An 18,421-nucleotide genomic window follows, 5' to 3' on the forward strand; every position below is an offset into this window, starting at 1 on the left:
ACCAGCAGCCGTTGGGTCGAATCTATCCAGTGACCCCTGAGAGGAAGGCAGCAGGTAGACGGCCAGTGGCCACCGTCCACGCAGTGACTTCAAAGTTGGCGTTTGACTTCGGAGACTCGCCGTTGACGGAGGAATGGAGAGGGAGACTGCAGACCAAGCTGGAAGACTGTCGAAAGGTGTTTTCCATAAGTGATATGGACATAGGGTGGAGTCGCAGTACCCGCCATACCATTCGATTGAATGACACAGCGCCGTTCCGCGAACGTTCCTGCCGCATAGCACCCCGAGATGTGGAAGAGGTGAGGATACTATTAGCCGAGATGGAGGAAGCCGGTATTGTTCAAGGATCACGAAGTCCCTACTCCTCACCTATCGTGGAAGTCCGCAAAAAGAATGGGACCGTACGTCTATGTGTGGACTATAGGACATTGAACAATCGCACTGTACCTGATCAGTACACCCTCCCGCGAATCGAGGACCTCCTGAATGCCTTGACCAGAAGTAAGTGGTTCAGCGTGCTGGATTTGAGGTCTGGGTACTATCAGGTGCCCCTGGACCTGGAGGATCAAGAGAGAACAGCTTTCATCTGCCCGTTAGGGTTCTACCAGATCACGCGTATGCCGCAGGGGATATGTGGAGCTCCAGCCACCTTTCAGAGGTTGATGGAGAAGACGCTGGGAGACATGAACCCGCAAGAATGCCTGGTGTACCTGGACGACATTATAGTGTTCGGGAAGACATTGGAGGAGCATGAGGAGCGGCTGTTGAAGGTGTTGGATCGACTCCAACAGGAGGGACTTAAGCTGTCCCTGGACAAATGCAAGTTCTGCCACACGTCCGTGACATATGTGGGCCACATTGTATCAGCAGAAGGGATATCCACCGATCCGGGGAAGATAGAGGCAGTAGTGAATTGGCCCAGGCCCAACAACGTCCAGGAACTACGGTCCTTCCTGGGGTTCTGCGGTTACTACCGCCGGTTCGTGGAAGGCTACTCACGTAAAGCTAAAATCCTGAATAACCTATTAAAGATTTATCCTGACGACCCCGGAAGAAAAGCTACCACTGCCCAAACACCCTTTGGGGAGAAATGGACCCCTGCCTGTGAACAGACGTTTTTAGGACTGAAGACCAATCTAACACAAGCCCCGGTGTTGGCCTATGCCGATCCCGATCGAGAATACGTTTTACACGTGGATGCCAGCTTCAACGGCTTGGGGGCAGTATTGCATCAGAAACATGATACTGGACTTCGACCGGTGGCGTATGCTAGTCGGAGCTTGACCCCAAGTGAACAGAATTATCAAGTCCACAAGGTGGAGTTTCTAGCCCTCAAGTGGGCTGTGGTGGACAAGCTACATGATTATTTGTATGGGGTACAGTTCGAAGTCAGGACTGACAACAACCCAATGACCTACATCAATACGTCCGCCAAGTTGGATGCGACGGGTCACCGGTGGTTAGCGGCGCTGGCCAATTATCGGTTCAATCTTAAGTACAAACCAGGGCCCACCAACATAGGAGCAGATGCTCTGTCGCGAAGAGTAAGTGTGGGAAGAGATTCCAGGTCCTGGCATACGGGCACTATGTTCTCTAGCTGCTGTGGTAAACAATCAAGTGGCGTTTTCAGAGTTAAGAATAGCAGACTCGCTAGGGTGTCAATCCCGAGCCGTTCCTAGAGCATACCGACGTCTGGAAGGGATGAATATCACGGAGGATAAGATCATTTCATGGAAGGAATTGGTGCAATATCAGATCCAAGACCCTGTGGTGGAACTAGCTCGTCAAGCCTTGCAACAAGAGAATCCTGCTAGACTTAAGCAAGCTCCCAGAGGACTAGTGAACCTATTAATGAAGGAGTTCGGAAAATTCGAACTGGACAACTGCTTATTGTACCGGGTTATACCGTACCATAATCATCCCGACCGGCAACAATTATTCTTGCCTCAGATTCTAAGAAACATGGTACTCCGGGCGCTACATGATGATCATGGCCATCTTGGAGTTGACAAAATGTTTGGGTTACTTCGTGACCGCTTCTATTGGCCAAAAATGAGAGAATCGGTGGAGATGCATTGCCGACAGTGTACTCGCTGTATACAGAGGAAGACACTCCCCACCCGGGCGGCCCCCATGGCCCATCTGAAAAGCTCCGGCCCCATGGATCTGGTGTGCATGAATTTCTTGTGTATCGAGCCCGACACGCGGGGTATCGGAAATGTGTTGGTAATCACAGACCACTATACAAGATACGCTCAAGCTTTTCCTACCAAAGATCAACGGGTGGTGACAGTGGCCAAGGTACTATGGGAGAAATACATCATTCACTATGGACTGCCGAATCGATTGCACTCTGATCAGGGCAGGGACTTCGAGAGTACCCTCATTCGGGAACTGCTGAGGTTGTTGAATATCACCAAGTCAAGAACTACTCTGTACCATCCGGAAGGGGGTGCCATGCCCGAACGATTCAACTGAACACTACTTGACATGTTAGGCACACTGAAAGGCTCTCAGAAGACTGAGTGGAGTAAGCACATAGAGACGTTGGTGCATGCTTATAACTCTACTCGACATGAGTCTACAGGGTATACTCCGTACTTCTTAATGTTTGGACGAGAAGCTAGGCTGCCAGTGGATGTGAAACTGCGGATATCTACCGATGGGGTATCCAACAGGACGCATTTTCGATATGTGCAAAGGTTACAAGACAGTCTGCAGCAGGCCTATAAATTGGCCGAGAAGGCAGCGGCGCAATTGAATGCGAGTAATAAAAGGCGTTATGATCACAAGGTGTGACACTGTAAGGAATCCACTACTGGCTTTGACTGCAGCCTTGCAGACCTGTGCAGTTGCAAGCTTCCTCTGGCAATCTATGGCACAGGTGCTGCCTCTCATTGCAGCTTCTGCCCTGTGCTCTTTCATTGGAGGAATTCTCACACACCCTCCTTCTGTGATTGGATCTCCGCCCTTTATATTCTAGGCGTCGGCACTGAACCAGTGCCGAGCATAACTATTCCTACCTCATGTTACTGTCTCTGCCACAAACCACCCCAGGCCTCTCTCCTAGCGTTCTTACCTTCCAAGTTCCTGAGTATCCAGAGGCCTGGTCCTGGACGTCTGTGCTGAAGCGTTGTTGCCAGCACTGGCCTGCTGCTATCTCCTCGCAGTGGCCTACCCTGGACGTCTGTGCTGAAGCGTTGATGCCAGCACTGGTAACTGCTGCATTCCCTCCTAGCAGTGGCTACCCTTCCTTTCCTGCGGCCTGCTGCTATCTCCTTGCAGTGGCCTGCCCTGGACGTCTGTGCTGAAGCGTTGATGCCAGCACTGGCCTGCTGCTATCTCCTTGCAGTGGCCTACCCTGGACGTCTGTGCTGAAGCGTTGATGCCAGCAGTGGTAACTGCTGCATTCCCTCCTAGCAGTAGCTACCCTCCCTTTCCTGCGGCCTGCTGCGATCCTCTTGCAGTGGCCTGCCTTGGACTTCTGCGCTGAAGCGTTGGTTCTTCCCGACGCTGCCCTGCGGTGAACTTCGGCCAGCCTGCTGTCTCCTCCTGCTGAGATCGGCGTCATGGGCCGAGGCCGCTCCTCGCGCAGAAGCCACCCCCGCGCTCACGCTCCTAAGCTGAAGCGGGGCACTCCTGACTTCCTGTTGCCGAACTCCTGCTTCATTAACGACGATGCTGCCTTCTCCAATCCTGACCCTGCGATGTACGACTACGAACTGCGCACTCCGGATCAGTCTGCGTGGACTAAGGTCGGTGATTATATAACCCCACCTCAGCCCCGCGGTCCGGTCCCGGTTTGTGGCGAGCATCGGCGTAACAGACACAAAGAAATCCGCTCAGGGGATGCAGTCCTCCTCCGTAATTTGGGTATGCCTGGAAAGCACAAACTGGCAGACAGATGGAGGGATGGGTTGTATGAAGTGGAATCATAGATGCCTGGCCTCCCGGTATACCGCATCAAGGACTCCGAAGGCCGGGTAAAGGTATGGCACCGAAACCATCTTCTTCCTATACCACAAGTAGGGGATAACGAATTGGAAGTATCCGCTGTTCCACTCGACGGAGAAGCTGGTAGCACAGAGGATGGCCCAGAGACTGTAATAAATGCCACCTCTGAGAATCCTATGGAAAGAACCACTCAAAGGGGCCTTCCGACCGCGGGGGCATCTCCCGGAGGAGCTACGGGTAAAGAGCCCCTTGGACCAACGACGGATACGCTGACTCCAGTGAGCCAGCCCCTAGACCTGCAGAGCCTGTGCTTTGTGCCCCAAAAAGACTATGTAGACATATTGAGCCCCTCAAGGGCAGAATTTGAAGTGCCAACTGAGACTAGTTACTTTCCCAAGGAAGTAGCCGAAGAGCAGCTTCGCAGAAGCCAAAGGGCTGGTCAACCTCCAATGAGGATGGCTTACGATCAATTTGGGGCACCCAATATGAAGCTCAGCAGTGGGCTCGCCATAAAATGAGATCTGTAATTGGCATGTTCAGTGAAATGTATAACCTCATGTAGAGTATACAGAAAAAGGTGTGCAAAATATGTGTAAATATGTTATGTTACGTTCCCAAGCGGGGACGTTGGATTCTGCGAGGGGGAGAATGTAGGGATGTGTTAGGTTGCCTTCTGCTGCTGCAGTGCGTCTCTGGAGGGAGTGATGTAAGGTTCCGCGGCGGCCCGACAGTATAGGGCGCCGCCATGTTGATTGCGCAACAGTAAGGGCACTGTCAGAACAGAGAGGTCGCGCATGCGCAATCAAAGCGCGCAAAACGGCTGGCCAATAAGATAGAGGCTCAGCCAGTAACTACAACTCCCAGGAGCCTTAGCGGAGTCACCTGACGCCAGGGAGCCAATAGGAGGGCTGGATTCGTGGGAGGCAGGAAAGGGAAGCGTGGGGGAGAGACCACGCTAGTCAGAGGGCACCGGAGGAGCAGGGAAGGAGGTAGTGTGAGTGCAGGGGGTCCGTGACCCACCTGCATAGGCTAGATCTTCCCTGAGGGCCCTAAGAGATTCCCTGAGTCACCGTAGGTTGTGTGCTGCAGGGAAGCCCAATAGTGATAGGAACATCACCCCCTACTGAATACAGATAGGGACAAAGAGTGCAGAGTTGCGGTTGCTGCTAGTGAGCTGGGACCAGGTTGCTGAGCATCGCGACATCAGACCAACTGCACTGGATCGGCGGATCCTTTTTGAAGTTGTCACCAGTCACCGCAGTGACCGGAAGGTATTTAACAAAGTGCACCAACACCGGTCAACAGGCGCTGATCCCGCCTTAGGGAACACTCTTTGGGGACACTAAGTAGAGTGGCCAAAGGACTGAGCCTATATACAATTACAGTACATGGACATGGTGTGGGGGCACGCGGTGACGGGACAGTGACATCACTCCTTACGAGAGAGTGGCCGAGCCAATAGCGTTATAAGTATAAGTTGATGTATGTGATATGTGTTATTGCCACGGTTAAGTAATAGAGGTTATTCTTGCATAGTTAACAGTTCCAATATATATGTGTTGCAATGGTTCTTGCCCAGGGGAATCTTACACGATGGGGATCCTGGGTAAGTGGAGGCGCTGCCATTAATATAAGTGTTACCCCAGGCTCCCAGTTAGCGGAGGCTCAGATCTACTGGAGCCTACAGGTGTGTGCAGTACCCGTAGTCACTCTAGAGCGTAGGAAAGATGGCTACATCTACATATATTTGCCATGGGATGTTCTACATCGTGTCACTATTCTGACGTTTTTAGCACCTTTCTGGAGTGGGTATTACGGGAAAGACCGGGTTAGACAGGGTCCTGCATTATTTGAATTATTTTTGGTTCATTGGCTCAGCAGTATCGGGTGGATGTGAAACATTGTTGTTTGAATTTACCGGTAATAGCACAAAAGTTTGGGTTGCTGTTAGCTTTGGATAAGACCGAGGGACCAACCAAGGTGTTGAGTTTTCTGGGGTTAGAAATGGATACAGAGAAGATGCAGAATAGATTACCACAAAAGAAGTTGCGTAAAGTACGAGGTCTGATCAAAACTACGTGATATTGGAAGAAAACCACTTTAAGAGAATTTCAGTCCTCTTGGAGCATTTAATGCTCGCATTACAAATTATGCCAATGGACAGGGGATTTTTTTGCAGACGTTTAGTGAGATCTACAGTAGAAATCAAAATGCAAGAGGATTACAAGAGTGGTCAAGTAATATTTGACTCTCGGGAAACATTATTCATGGATGAGGGCAGTGGAACATTATCAGTTGCTTTTATTTACAGATGCAGTTCATCGGTTTGGATTCGGAAGTATATACTGTACTGATATTTAATTAATAACCTTTTAAGATCTGCTACACCAGTGTATATTACTCCGGGTACAGCTAGTTTATTTGTAAATGTTTTAAGGATGTTGGTGGGGGGAGTGAGGATCTAGGAGGGGTGTTTTTGGTTCTGTGCACCTAGACTTTTTTTCCTCTGTGAAATGTTGCAGGGTATGCACACATTATTTTTTATTATATTAGTTTGTTTTGCAAATTGTTTCCTGCAGCGTGTGAATGAGACTGTGAGAGACACGTGACCATCCTGCTGCTGCTGCACAGCCGCCAGAAGGCTGCGTCTTGTGCTCTGGGAACGTGCAGGCCGTGGTGACGTCTCTGGCGGCCGCAGTCCGTAATGACGCAGCGCGACTTGGCGGCCTCCTCTTCCTGGTAACGGAAAAGCACCGGAGGAGAGTGACACGGAGGGGAGGGGAAAACTGTAGCGGTGGCCTCCTCCGCCTCTACCGGGCGCCCGGTCCCGGAAGGTGTCGGGATGGCGGATTTCGATGAGATTTACGAAGAGGAAGATGACGAAGAGCGGGCGTTGGAGGAGCAGCTGCTCAAGTACTCGCCGGACCCGGTGGTGGTGCGAGGATCCGGTCACGTCACTGTGTAAGGCCGCGGGGCTGGCGAGGGGGGCTGTGGGGTTAGGAGACCCGGGGATGAGCGGGGCTAGGGGGCAAGAGACCAGGGGAAGAGCGGGGCTGGGGGATCAGGAAACCCGGGGAAGAGCGGGGTTTGGGGGTCAGGAGACCCAGGGAAGAGCGGGGCTGGGGGGTCAGGAGACCCGGGGAAGAGCGGGGCTGGGGGGTCAGGAGACCCGGAGAAGAGCGGGGCTGGGGGGTCAGGAGACCCGGGAAGAGCAGGGCTGGGGGGTCAGGAGACCCAGGGAAGAGCGGGGCTGGGGGGTCAGGAGACCCGGGGAAGAGCGGGGCTGGGGGGGTCAGGAGACCCGGGGAAGAGCGGGGCTGGGGGGGTCAGGAGACCCGGGGAAGAGCGGGGCTGGGGGGTCAGGAGACGCGGGGACGAGCGGGGCTGGGGGGTCAGGAGACGCGGGGCTGGGGGGTCAGGAGACGCGGGGCTGGGGGGTCAGGAGACGTGGGGACGAGTGGGGCTGGGGGGTCAGGGGACGCGGAGCTGGGGGGGTCAGGAGACACGGGGCTGGGGGGTCAGGAGACGCGGGGACGAGCGGGGCTGGGGGGTCGGGACGAGCGGGGCCGGGGGTTCAGGAGACGTGGGGGGTTCAGGAGACGCGGAGCTGGGGGGGTTAGAAGACGCGGGACTGGGGGGTTCAGGAGACGCGGAGCTGGGGGGGGTCAGGAGACGCGGAGCTGGGGGGGTCAGGAGACGCGGAGCTGGGGGGGGTCAGGAGACGCGGAGCTGGGGGTTCATGGGGGTTTAGGAGACGCGGAGCTGGGGGGTTAGGGGACGGGGGGGGGTCAGGAGACGGGGAGCTGGGGGTTCAGGAGACGCGGAGCTGGGGCTTCATGGGGGTTTAGGAGACGCGGAGCTGGGGGGGGTCAGGAGACGCGGAGCTGGGGGGGGTCAGGAGACGCGGAGCTGGGGGGGGTCAGGAGACGCGGAGCTGGGGGGGGGTCAGGAGACGCGGAGCTGGGGGGGTTCAGGGGACGCGGAGCTGGGGGGGTTCAGGGGACGCGGAGCTGGAGCTTCATGGGGGTCCAGGAGACGCGGGGCAGGGGGGTTCAGGAGACGCGGAGCTGGGGGGGTTCAGGAGAAGCGGAGTTGGGGGGGTTTCAGGAGACGCGGGACTGTGGGGGTTCAGGAGACGCGGAGCTGGGGGGGGTCAGGAGACGCGGGGCTGTGGGGGGTCAGGAGACGCGGAGCTGGGGGGGTTTCAGGAGACGCGGAGCTGGGGGGGTTTCAGGAGACGCGGAGCTGGGGGGGGTCAGGAGACGCGGAGCAGGGGGGGGTCAGGAGACGCGGTGCTGGGGGGTCAGGAGACGCGGAGCTGGGGGGGTTCAGGAGACGCGGAGCTGGGGGGGTTCAGGAGACGCGGAGCTGGGGGGGTTCAGGAAACGCAGAGCTGGGGGGGTTCAGGAGACGCGGAGCTGGGGGGTTCAGGAGACGCGGAGCTGGGGGGGGGGTCAGGAGACGCGGAGCTGGGGGGGTTCAGGAGACGGGGAGCTGGGGGGTTAGGGGACGGGGGGGTCAGGAGACGGGGAGCTGGGGGTTCATGGGGGTTCAGGAGACGCGGAGCTGGGGGGGTCAGGAGATGCGGAGCTGGGGGGGGTCAGGAGACGCGGAGCTGGGGGGGTCAGGAGACGCGGAGCTGGGGGGGGGTCAGGAGACGCGGAGCTGGGGGGGGTCAGGAGACGCGGAGCTGGGGGGGGTCAGGAGACGCGGAGCTGGGGGGGTTCAGGAGACGCGGAGCTGGGGGGGTCAGGAGACGCGGAGCTGGGGGGGTTCAGGAGACGGGGAGCTGGGGGGTTCGGGAGACGCGGAGCTGGGGGGTTCAGGGGATGCGGAGCTGGGGGGTTCAGGGGATGCGGAGCTGGGGGGGTTCGGAAGACGCGGAGCTGGGGGGGTTCGGAAGACGCGGAGCTGGGGGGGTTCGGGAGACGGGGAGCTGGGGGGTTCGGGAGACGCGGAGCTGGGGGGTTCAGGAGACGCGGAGCTGGGGGGGGTTCGGGAGACGCAGAGCTGGGGGGTTCAGGAGACGGGGAGCTGGGGGTTCATGGGGGTTCAGGAGACGCGGAGCTGGGGGTTCAGGAGACGCGGAGCTGGGGGGTTCAGGAGACGCGGAGCTGGGGGGGTTCAGGAGACGCGGAGCTGGGGTTCAGGGGACGCGGAGCTGGGGGGGGTTCAGGAGACGCGGAGCTGGGGGGTTCAGGAGACGCGGAGCTGGGGGGGTCAGGAGACGCGGAGCTGGGGGGGTCAGGAGACGCGGAGCTGGGGGTTCATGGGGGTTTAGGAGATGCGGAGCTGGGGGGTTAGGGGACGGGGGGGGTCAGGAGACGGGGAGCTGGGGGTTCAGGAGACGCGGAGCTGGGGCTTCATGGGGGTTTAGGAGACGCGGAGCTGGGGGGGGTCAGGAGACGCGTAGCTGGGGGGGGGTCAGGAGACGCGGAGCTGGGGGGGGTCAGGAGACGCGGAGCTGGGGGGGGGGGTCAGGAGACGCGGAGCTGGGGGGGTTCAGGGGACGCGGAGCTGGGGGGGTTCAGGGGACGCGGAGCTGGAGCTTCATGGGGGTCCAGGAGACGCGGGGCAGGGGGGGTTCAGGAGACGCGGAGCTGGGGGGGTTCAGGAGAAGCGGAGCTGGGGGGGTTTCAGGAGACGCGGGACTGTGGGGGTTCAGGAGACGCGGAGCTGGGGGGGTCAGGAGACGCGGGGCTGTGGGGGGTCAGGAGACGCGGAGCTGGGGGGGTTCCAGGAGACGCGGAGCTGGGGGGGGTCAGGAGACGCGGAGCAGGGGGGGGTCAGGAGACGCGGTGCTGGGGGGTCAGGAGACGCGGAGCAGGGGGGGGTCAGGAGACGCGGTGCTGGGGGGTCAGGAGACGCGGAGCTGGGGGGGTTCAGGAAACGCGGAGCTGGGGGGGTTCAGGAGACGCGGAGCTGGGGGGTTCAGGAGACGCGGAGCTGGGGGGGGGTCAGGAGACGCGGAGCTGGGGGGGTTCAGGAGACGGGGAGCTGGGGGGTTAGGGGACGGGGGGGTCAGGAGACGGGGAGCTGGGGGTTCATGGGGGTTCAGGAGACGCGGAGCTGGGGGGGGTCAGGAGATGCGGAGCTGGGGGGGGTCAGGAGACGCGGAGCTGGGGGGGTCAGGAGACGCGGAGCTGGGGGGGGGTCAGGAGACGCGGAGCTGGGGGGGGTCAGGAGACGCGGAGCTGGGGGGGGTCAGGAGACGCGGAGCTGGGGGGTTCAGGGGATGCGGAGCTGGGGGGGTTCGGAAGACGCGGAGCTGGGGGGGTTCGGGAGACGGGGAGCTGGGGGGTTCGGGAGACGCGGAGCTGGGGGGTTCAGGAGACGCGGAGCTGGGGGGGGTTCGGGAGACGCAGAGCTGGGGGGTTCAGGAGACGGGGAGCTGGGGGTTCATGGGGGTTCAGGAGACGCGGAGCTGGGGGTTCAGGAGACGCGGAGCTGGGGGGTTCAGGAGACGCGGAGCTGGGGGGGTTCAGGAGACGCGGAGCTGGGGGGGTTCGGGAGACGGGGAGCTGGGGGGTTCGGGAGACGCGGAGCTGGGGGGTTCAGGAGACGCGGAGCTGGGGGGGGTTCGGGAGACGCAGAGCTGGGGGGTTCAGGAGACGGGGAGCTGGGGGTTCATGGGGGTTCAGGAGACGCGGAGCTGGGGGTTCAGGAGACGCGGAGCTGGGGGGTTCAGGAGACGCGGAGCTGGGGGGGTTCAGGAGACGCTGAGCTGGGGTTCAGGGGACGCGGAGCTGGGGGGGGTTCAGGAGACGCGGAGCTGGGGGGTTCAGGAGACGCGGAGCTGGGGGGGTCAGGAGACGCGGAGCTGGGGGGGTCAGGAGACGCGGAGCTGGGGGTTCATGGGGGTTTAGGAGATGCGGAGCTGGGGGGGGTCAGGAGACGCGTAGCTGGGGGGGGGTCAGGAGACGCGGAGCTGGGGGGGGTCAGGAGACGCGGAGCTGGGGGGGGGGTCAGGAGACGCGGAGCTGGGGGTTCAGGAGACGCGGAGCTGGGGCTTCATGGGGGTTTAGGAGACGCGGAGCTGGGGGGGGTCAGGAGACGCGTAGCTGGGGGGGGGTCAGGAGACGCGGAGCTGGGGGGGGTCAGGAGACGCGGAGCTGGGGGGGGGGTCAGGAGACGCGGAGCTGGGGGGGTTCAGGGGACGCGGAGCTGGGGGGGTTCAGGGGACGCGGAGCTGGAGCTTCATGGGGGTCCAGGAGACGCGGGGCAGGGGGGGTTCAGGAGACGCGGAGCTGGGGGGGTTCAGGAGAAGCGGAGCTGGGGGGGTTTCAGGAGACGCGGGACTGTGGGGGTTCAGGAGACGCGGAGCTGGGGGGGTCAGGAGACGCGGGGCTGTGGGGGGTCAGGAGACGCGGAGCTGGGGGGGTTCCAGGAGACGCGGAGCTGGGGGGGTCAGGAGACGCGGAGCAGGGGGGGGTCAGGAGACGCGGTGCTGGGGGGTCAGGAGACGCGGAGCAGGGGGGGGTCAGGAGACGCGGTGCTGGGGGGTCAGGAGACGCGGAGCTGGGGGGGTTCAGGAAACGCGGAGCTGGGGGGGTTCAGGAGACGCGGAGCTGGGGGGTTCAGGAGACGCGGAGCTGGGGGGGGTCAGGAGACGCGGAGCTGGGGGGGTTCAGGAGACGGGGAGCTGGGGGGTTAGGGGACGGGGGGGTCAGGAGACGGGGAGCTGGGGGTTCATGGGGGTTCAGGAGACGCGGAGCTGGGGGGGGTCAGGAGATGCGGAGCTGGGGGGGGTCAGGAGACGCGGAGCTGGGGGGGTCAGGAGACGCGGAGCTGGGGGGGGGTCAGGAGACGCGGAGCTGGGGGGGGTCAGGAGACGCGGAGCTGGGGGGGGTCAGGAGACGCGGAGCTGGGGGGTTCAGGGGATGCGGAGCTGGGGGGGTTCGGAAGACGCGGAGCTGGGGGGGTTCGGGAGACGGGGAGCTGGGGGGTTCGGGAGACGCGGAGCTGAGGGGTTCAGGAGACGCGGAGCTGGGGGGGGTTCGGGAGACGCAGAGCTGGGGGGTTCGGGAGACGCGGAGCTGGGGAGGTTCAGGAGACGGGGAGCTGGGGGTTCATGGGGGTTCAGGAGACGCGGAGCTGGGGGTTCAGGAGACGCGGAGCTGGGGGGTTCAGGAGACGCGGAGCTGGGGGGGTTCAGGAGACGCGGAGCTGGGGTTCAGGGGACGCGGAGCTGGGGGGGGGTTCAGGAGACGCGGAGCTGGGGGGTTCAGGAGACGCGGAGCTGGGGGGGTCAGGAGACGCGGAGCTGGGGGGGTCAGGAGACGCGGAGCTGGGGGTTCATGGGGGTTTAGGAGACGCGGAGCTGGGGGGTTAGGGGACGGGGGGGGTCAGGAGACGGGGAGCTGGGGGTTCAGGAGACGCGGAGCTGGGGCTTCATGGGGGTTTAGGAGACGCGGAGCTGGGGGGGGTCAGGAGACGCGGAGCTGGGGGGGGTCAGGAGACGCGTAGCTGGGGGGGGTCAGGAGACGCGGAGCTGGGGGGGGTCAGGAGACGCGGAGCTGGGGGGGGGGTCAGGAGACGCGGAGCTGGGGGGGTTCAGGGGACGCGGAGCTGGGGGGGTTCAGGGGACGCGGAGCTGGAGCTTCATGGGGGTCCAGGAGACGCGGGGCAGGGGGGGTTCAGGAGACGCGGAGCTGGGGGGGTTCAGGAGAAGCGGAGCTGGGGGGGTTTCAGGAGACGCGGGACTGTGGGGGTTCAGGAGACGCGGAGCTGGGGGGGTCAGGAGACGCGGGGCTGTGGGGGGTCAGGAGACGCGGAGCTGGGGGGGTTCCAGGAGACGCGGAGCTGGGGGGGGTCAGGAGACGCGGAGCAGGGGGGGGTCAGGAGACGCGGTGCTGGGGGGTCAGGAGACGCGGAGCAGGGGGGGGTCAGGAGACGCGGTGCTGGGGGTTCAGGAGACGCGGAGCTGGGGGTTTTCAGGAGACGCGGAGCTGGGGGGGTTCAGGAGACGCGGAGCTGGGGGGGTTCAGGAGACGCAGAGCTGGGGGGGTTCAGGAGACGCGGAGCTGGGGGGTTCAGGAGACGCGGAGCTGGGGGGGGTCAGGAGACGCGGAGCTGGGGGGGTTCAGGAGACGGGGAGCTGGGGGGTTAGGGGACAGGGGGTCAGGAGACGGGGAGCTGGGGGTTCAGGGGGGTTCAGGAGACGCGGAGCTGGGGGGGGTCAGGAGATGCGGAGCTGGGGGGGGTCAGGAGACGCGGAGCTGGGGGGGTCAGGAGACGCGGAGCTGGGGGGGGTCAGGAGACGCGGAGCTGGGGGGGTTCAGGAGACGCGGAGCTGGGGGGGTCAGGAGACGCGGAGCTGGGGGGGTTCAGGAGACGGGGAGCTGGGGGGTTCGGGAGACGCGGAGCTGGGGGGTTCAGGGGATGCGGAGCTGGGGGGGTTCGGGAGACGCGGAGCTGGGGGGGTTCGGGAGACGGGGAGCTGGGGGGTTCGGGAGACGCGGAGCTGGGGGGTTCAGGAGACGCGGAGCTGGGGGGGGTTCGGGAGACGCGGAGCTGGGGGGGTTCGGGAGACGCGGAGCTGGGGGGGTTCAGGAGACGGGGAGCTGGGGGTTCATGGGGGTTCAGGAGACGAGGAGCTGGGGGTTCAGGAGACGCGGAGCTGGGGGGGTTCAGGAGACGCGGAGCTGGGGGGGTTCAGGAGACGCGGAGCTGGGGGTTCAGGGGACGCGGAGCTGGGGGGGGTTCGGGGGACGCGGAGCTGGGGGGGGTTCGGGAGACGCGGAGCTGGGGGGTTCAGGAGACGCGGAGCTGGGGGGTTCAGGAGATGCGGAGCTGGGGGGGTTCAGGAGACGCGGAGCTGGGGGGGTCAGGAGACGCGGAGCAGGGGGGGGTCAGGAGACGCGGAGCTGGGGGGGTCAGGAGACGCGGAGCTGGGGGGGTCAGGAGACGCGGAGCTGGGGGGGTCAGGAGACGCGGAGCTGGGGGGGTTCAGGAGACGCGGAGCTGGGGGGTTCAGGAGACGCGGAGCTGGGGGGGTTCAGGAGACGCGGAGCTGGGGGGGTTCAGGAGACGCGGAGCTGGGGGGGTTCAGGAGACGCGGAGCTGGGGGGGTTCAGTAGACGCGGAGCTGGGGGGGTTCAGGAGACGCGGAGCTGGGGGGGTTCAGGAGACGCTGAGCTGGGGGGGGTCAGGAGACGCGGAGCTGGGGGGGTTCAGGAGACGGGAAGCTGGGGGGTTAGGGGACAGGGGGGGTCAGGAGACGGGGAGCTGGGGGTTCATGGGGGTTCAGGAGACGCGGAGCTGGGGGGTTCAGGAGACGCGGAGCTGGGGGGGGTCAGGAGACGCGGAGCTGGGGGGGGTCAGGAGACGCGGAGCTGGGGGGGGTCAGGAGACGCGGAGCTGGGGGGGGTCAGGAGACGCGGAGCTGGGGGGGGTCAGGAGACGCGGAGCTGGGGGGGGTCAGGAGACGCGGAGCTGGGGGGGGTCAGGAGACGCGGAGCTGGGGGGGGTCAGGAGACGCGGAGCTGGGGGGGTTCAGGAGACGCGGAGCTGGGGGGGTCAGGAGACGCGGAGCTGGGGGGGTTCAGGAGACGCGGAGCTGGGGGGGTTCAGGAGACGCGGAGCTGGGGGGTCAGGAGACGCGGAGCTGGGGGGGTTCAGGTGACGGGGAGCTGGGGGGTTCGGGAGACGCGGAGCTGGGGGGGTTCGGGAGACGCGGAGCTGGGGGGGTTCGGGAGACGCGGAGCTGGGGGGGTTCGGGAGACGCGGAGCTGGGGGGGTTCGGGAGACGCGGAGCTGGGGGGGTTAGGGAGACGCGGAGCTGGGGGGGTTCGGGAGACGGAGCTGGGGGGGTTAGGGAGACGCGGAGCTGGGGGGGTTCGGGAGACGGAGCTGGGGGGTTCGGGAGACGCGGAGCTGGGGGGATTCGGGAGACGCGGAGCTGGGGGGTTCGGGAGACGCGGAGCTGGGGGAGTTCAGGAGACGGGGAGATGGGGGTTCAGGAGACGCGGAGCTGGGGGGGTTCAGGAGACGCGGAGCTGGGGGTTCAGGAGACGCGGAGCTGGGGGGGTTCAGGAGACGCGGAGCTGGGGGGTTCAGGAGACGCGGAGCTGGGGGTTTAGGGGACGCGGAGCTGGGGGTTCAGGGGACGCGGAGCTGGGGGGGTTCAGGAGACGCGGAGCTGGGGGGTTCAGGAGACGCGGAGCTGGGGGGTTCAGGAGACGCGGAGCTGGGGGGTTCAGGAGACGCGGAGCTGGGGGGGTTCAGGAGACGCGGAGCTGGGGGGGTTCAGGAGACGCGAAGCTGGTGGGGTCAGGAGAAGCGGAGCTGGGGGGGTTCGGGAGACGCGGAGCTGGGGGGGGTAGGAGACGCGGAGCTGGGGGTTCAGGAGATGCGGGGCTGGGGTTCAGGAGACGCGGAGCTGGGGGGGTTCAGGAGACGCGGAGCTGGGGGGTTCAGGAGACGCGGAGCTGGGGGGGGTCGGGAGACGCGGAGCTGGGGGGGTTCGGGAGACGCGGAGCTGGGAGGGGTAGGAGACGCGGGGCTGGGGGTTCAGGGGATGCGGGGCAGGGGGGTTAGGGGACGGGGGGTGGTCAGGACACGGGGAACTGGGGCTTCATGGGGGTCCAGGAGACGCGGGGCAGGGGGGTCCAGGAGACGCGAGGCTGGGGGTTAGGGGATGGGACGGTCAGGAGACGGGGGGTTCAGGAGCCGCAAGGGGGGGGGATTCAGGAGACGTGGGGACGAGCGGGGCTGGGGGGGTCAGAAGCCGCAGGGGGGGTTCAGGAGACGTGGGGCTGGGGGGGGGGGTCAGGAGACGCGGGGCTGTGGGGGGTCAGGAGATGCGGGGCTGGGGGGGTCAGGAGACGCTGGGCTGTGGGGGGTCAGGAGACGCGTGGCTGTGGGGGGTCAGGAGACGCGGGGCTGTGGGGGGTCAGGAGACGCGGGGCTGTGGGAGGTCAGGAGACGCGGGGCTGTTGGGGGTCAGGAGACGCGGGGCTGTGGGGGGTCAGGAGACGCGGGGCTGTTGGGGGTCAGGAGACGCGGGGCTGTGTGGGGGGTCAGGAGACGCGGGGCTGTGGGGGGTCAGGAGACGCGGGGCTGTGGGGGGTCAGGAGACGCGGGACTGTGGGGGGTCAGGAGACGCGGGGCTGTGGGGGGTCAGGAGACGCGGGGCTGTGGGGGGTCAGCAGACGCGGGGCTGTGGGGGGTCAGGAGACGCGGGGCTGTGGGGGGTCAGGAGACGCGGGGCTGTGGGGGGTCAGGAGACGTGGGGCTGTGGGGGGTCAGGAGACTCGGGGCTGTGGGGGGTCAGTAGACGCGGGGCTGTGGGGGGTCAGGAGACGCGGGGCTGTGGGGGGTCAGGAGACGCGGGACTGTGGGGGTCAGGAGACGCGGGGCTGTGGGGGGTCAGGAGACGCGGAGCTGTGGGGGGTTAGGAGACGCGGGGCTGTGGGGGGTCAGGAGACGCGGGACTGTGCGTGTTCAGGAGACGCGGGGCTGTTGGGGGTCAGGAGACGCGGGGCTGGGGGGGGTCAGGAGACGCGGGGCTGGGGGGGGTCAGGAGACGCGGGGCTGGGGGGGGTCAGGAGACGCGGGGCTGGGGGGGGTCAGGAGATGCGGGGATGGGGGGGGGTCAGGAGACGCGGGATGGGGGGGGGTCAGGAGACGCAAGGCTGGGGGGGGGTCAGGAGACGCGGGGCTGGGGGGGGGTCAGGAGACGTGGGACCCCCCCCCCGGGTTATTTCTATGAGCTGTCATTTTGAATGAGAGGATCTATCATACTGTACATGGAGCAACGGAATGGAACATTTGATCGCGTCAAACTGCCGCTTCAATGGGAAGGTTGGGGCAATGGGTTATTTTTAGCATTTAGGGTAGATAGGAATTTTAGTTTTAAGGGGTTAGAGTAGGGGGTTTTAGGGTAAGAGTTAAGCTTAGGCGAAGCGGGCGGTGGCGACAGATCCCAGCGGCGGGAGTGAGTCGTGGCGAAGCACCAGCATTTGGTCACGACCAAATGTCCTAGACCCGGCCTGCACAACTTATAAAGTAAAACGGGCCAAACTGCTCCAAGGAAAGCAGATTCGGACTGCACTTTAATTAAAACTACCCCCCCCTTCATGACTCTTACCCCCCCTTCATGACTCTTACCCCCCCTTCATGACTCTTACCCCCCCCCCTTCATGACTCTTACCCCCCCCCTTCATGACTCTTACCCCCCCCCCCTTCATGACTCTTACCCCCCCCCCTTCATGACTCTTACCCCCCCCCCTTCATGACTCTTACTCCCCCCTTCATGACTCTTACTCCCCCCTTCATGACTCTTACTCCCCCCTTCATGACTCTTACTCCCCCTTCATGACTCTTACTCCCCCCTTCATGACTCTTACTCCCCCCTTCATGACTCTTACTCCCCCCTTCATGACTCTTACTCCCCCCTTCATGACTCTTACTCCCCCCTTCATGACTCTTACTCCCCCCTTCATGACTCTTACTCCCCCCTTCATGACTCTTACTCCCCCCTTCATGACTCTTACTCCCCCCTTCATGACTCTTACTCCCCCTTCATGACTCTTACTCCCCCCTTCATGACTCTTACTCCCCCCTTCATGACTCTTACTCCCCCCTTCATGACTTACTCCCCCCTTCATGACTCTTACTCCCCCCTTCATGACTCTTACTCCCCCCTTCATGACTTCACGACTCTTTCTCCCCCTTCACGACTCTTTCTCCCCCCTTCACGACTCTTTCTCCCCCCTTCACGACTCTTTCTCCCCCTTCACGACTCTTTCTCCCCCTTCACGACTCTTTCTCCCCCTTCACGACTCTTTCTCCCCCCTTCACGACTCTTTCTCCCCCCTTCACGACTCTTTCCCCCCCCTTCACGACTCTTTCTCCCCCCTTCACGACTCTTTCTCCCCCCTTCACGACTCTTTCTCCCCCCTTCACGACTCTTTCTCCCCCTTCACGACTCTTACTCCCCCCTTCACGACTCTTACTCCCCCCTTCACGACTCTTACTCCCCCCTTCACGACTCTTACTCCCCCCTTCACGACTCTTACTCCCTCCTTCACGACTCTTACTCCCCCCTTCACGACTCTTACTCCCCCCTTCACGACTCTTACTCCCCCCTTCACGACTCTTACTCCCCCCTTCACGACTCTTACTCCCCCCTTCACGACTCTTTCTCCCCCTTCACGACTCTTTCTCCCCCCCACCCCTCTCACGACTCTTACCTCCCCCCCCACCCCCTCACGACTCTTACCACCTCCCCCCCCACCCCCTCACGACTCTTACCACCTCCCCCCCCACCCCCTCACGACTCTTACCACCCCCCCCCCACCCCCTCACGACTCTTACCTCCCCCCCACCCCCCTCACGACTCTTGCCCCCCCCTCACGACTCTTACCCCCCTCCCTCACGACTCTTACCCTCCCCCCACCCCCCTCACGACTCTTACCCTCCCCCCCACCCCCCTCACGACTCTTACCCTCCCCCCCACCCCCCT

General features: G+C 63.1%; 1 protein-coding gene across 2 annotated transcripts in view; it reads left to right on the plus strand.

Moving 5' to 3' along the window:
- The first annotated feature begins 6,618 nt into the window (after positions 1 to 6,618).
- CHIC2 (cysteine rich hydrophobic domain 2) overlaps positions 6,619 to 18,421 on the plus strand; it is a 57,287-nt gene continuing 45,484 nt past the window's right edge. Inside the window, exon 1 of one of the 2 annotated variants that reach the window (XR_012787464.1) lies at positions 6,619 to 6,915. Coding sequence is in view for 1 of the 2 variants with exons in the window: in XM_075566565.1 (XP_075422680.1) it covers positions 6,797 to 6,915 (119 nt within the window). In the remaining variant the exon portion in view is untranslated. The remainder of the gene's footprint in view (positions 6,916 to 18,421) is intronic. The other variant, XM_075566565.1, reaches the window with a different exon arrangement.

The sequence above is a fragment of the Ascaphus truei genome, chromosome 1 (genome assembly GCF_040206685.1).
Source record: "Ascaphus truei isolate aAscTru1 chromosome 1, aAscTru1.hap1, whole genome shotgun sequence".
NCBI classification, from domain to species: domain Eukaryota; kingdom Metazoa; phylum Chordata; class Amphibia; order Anura; family Ascaphidae; genus Ascaphus; species Ascaphus truei.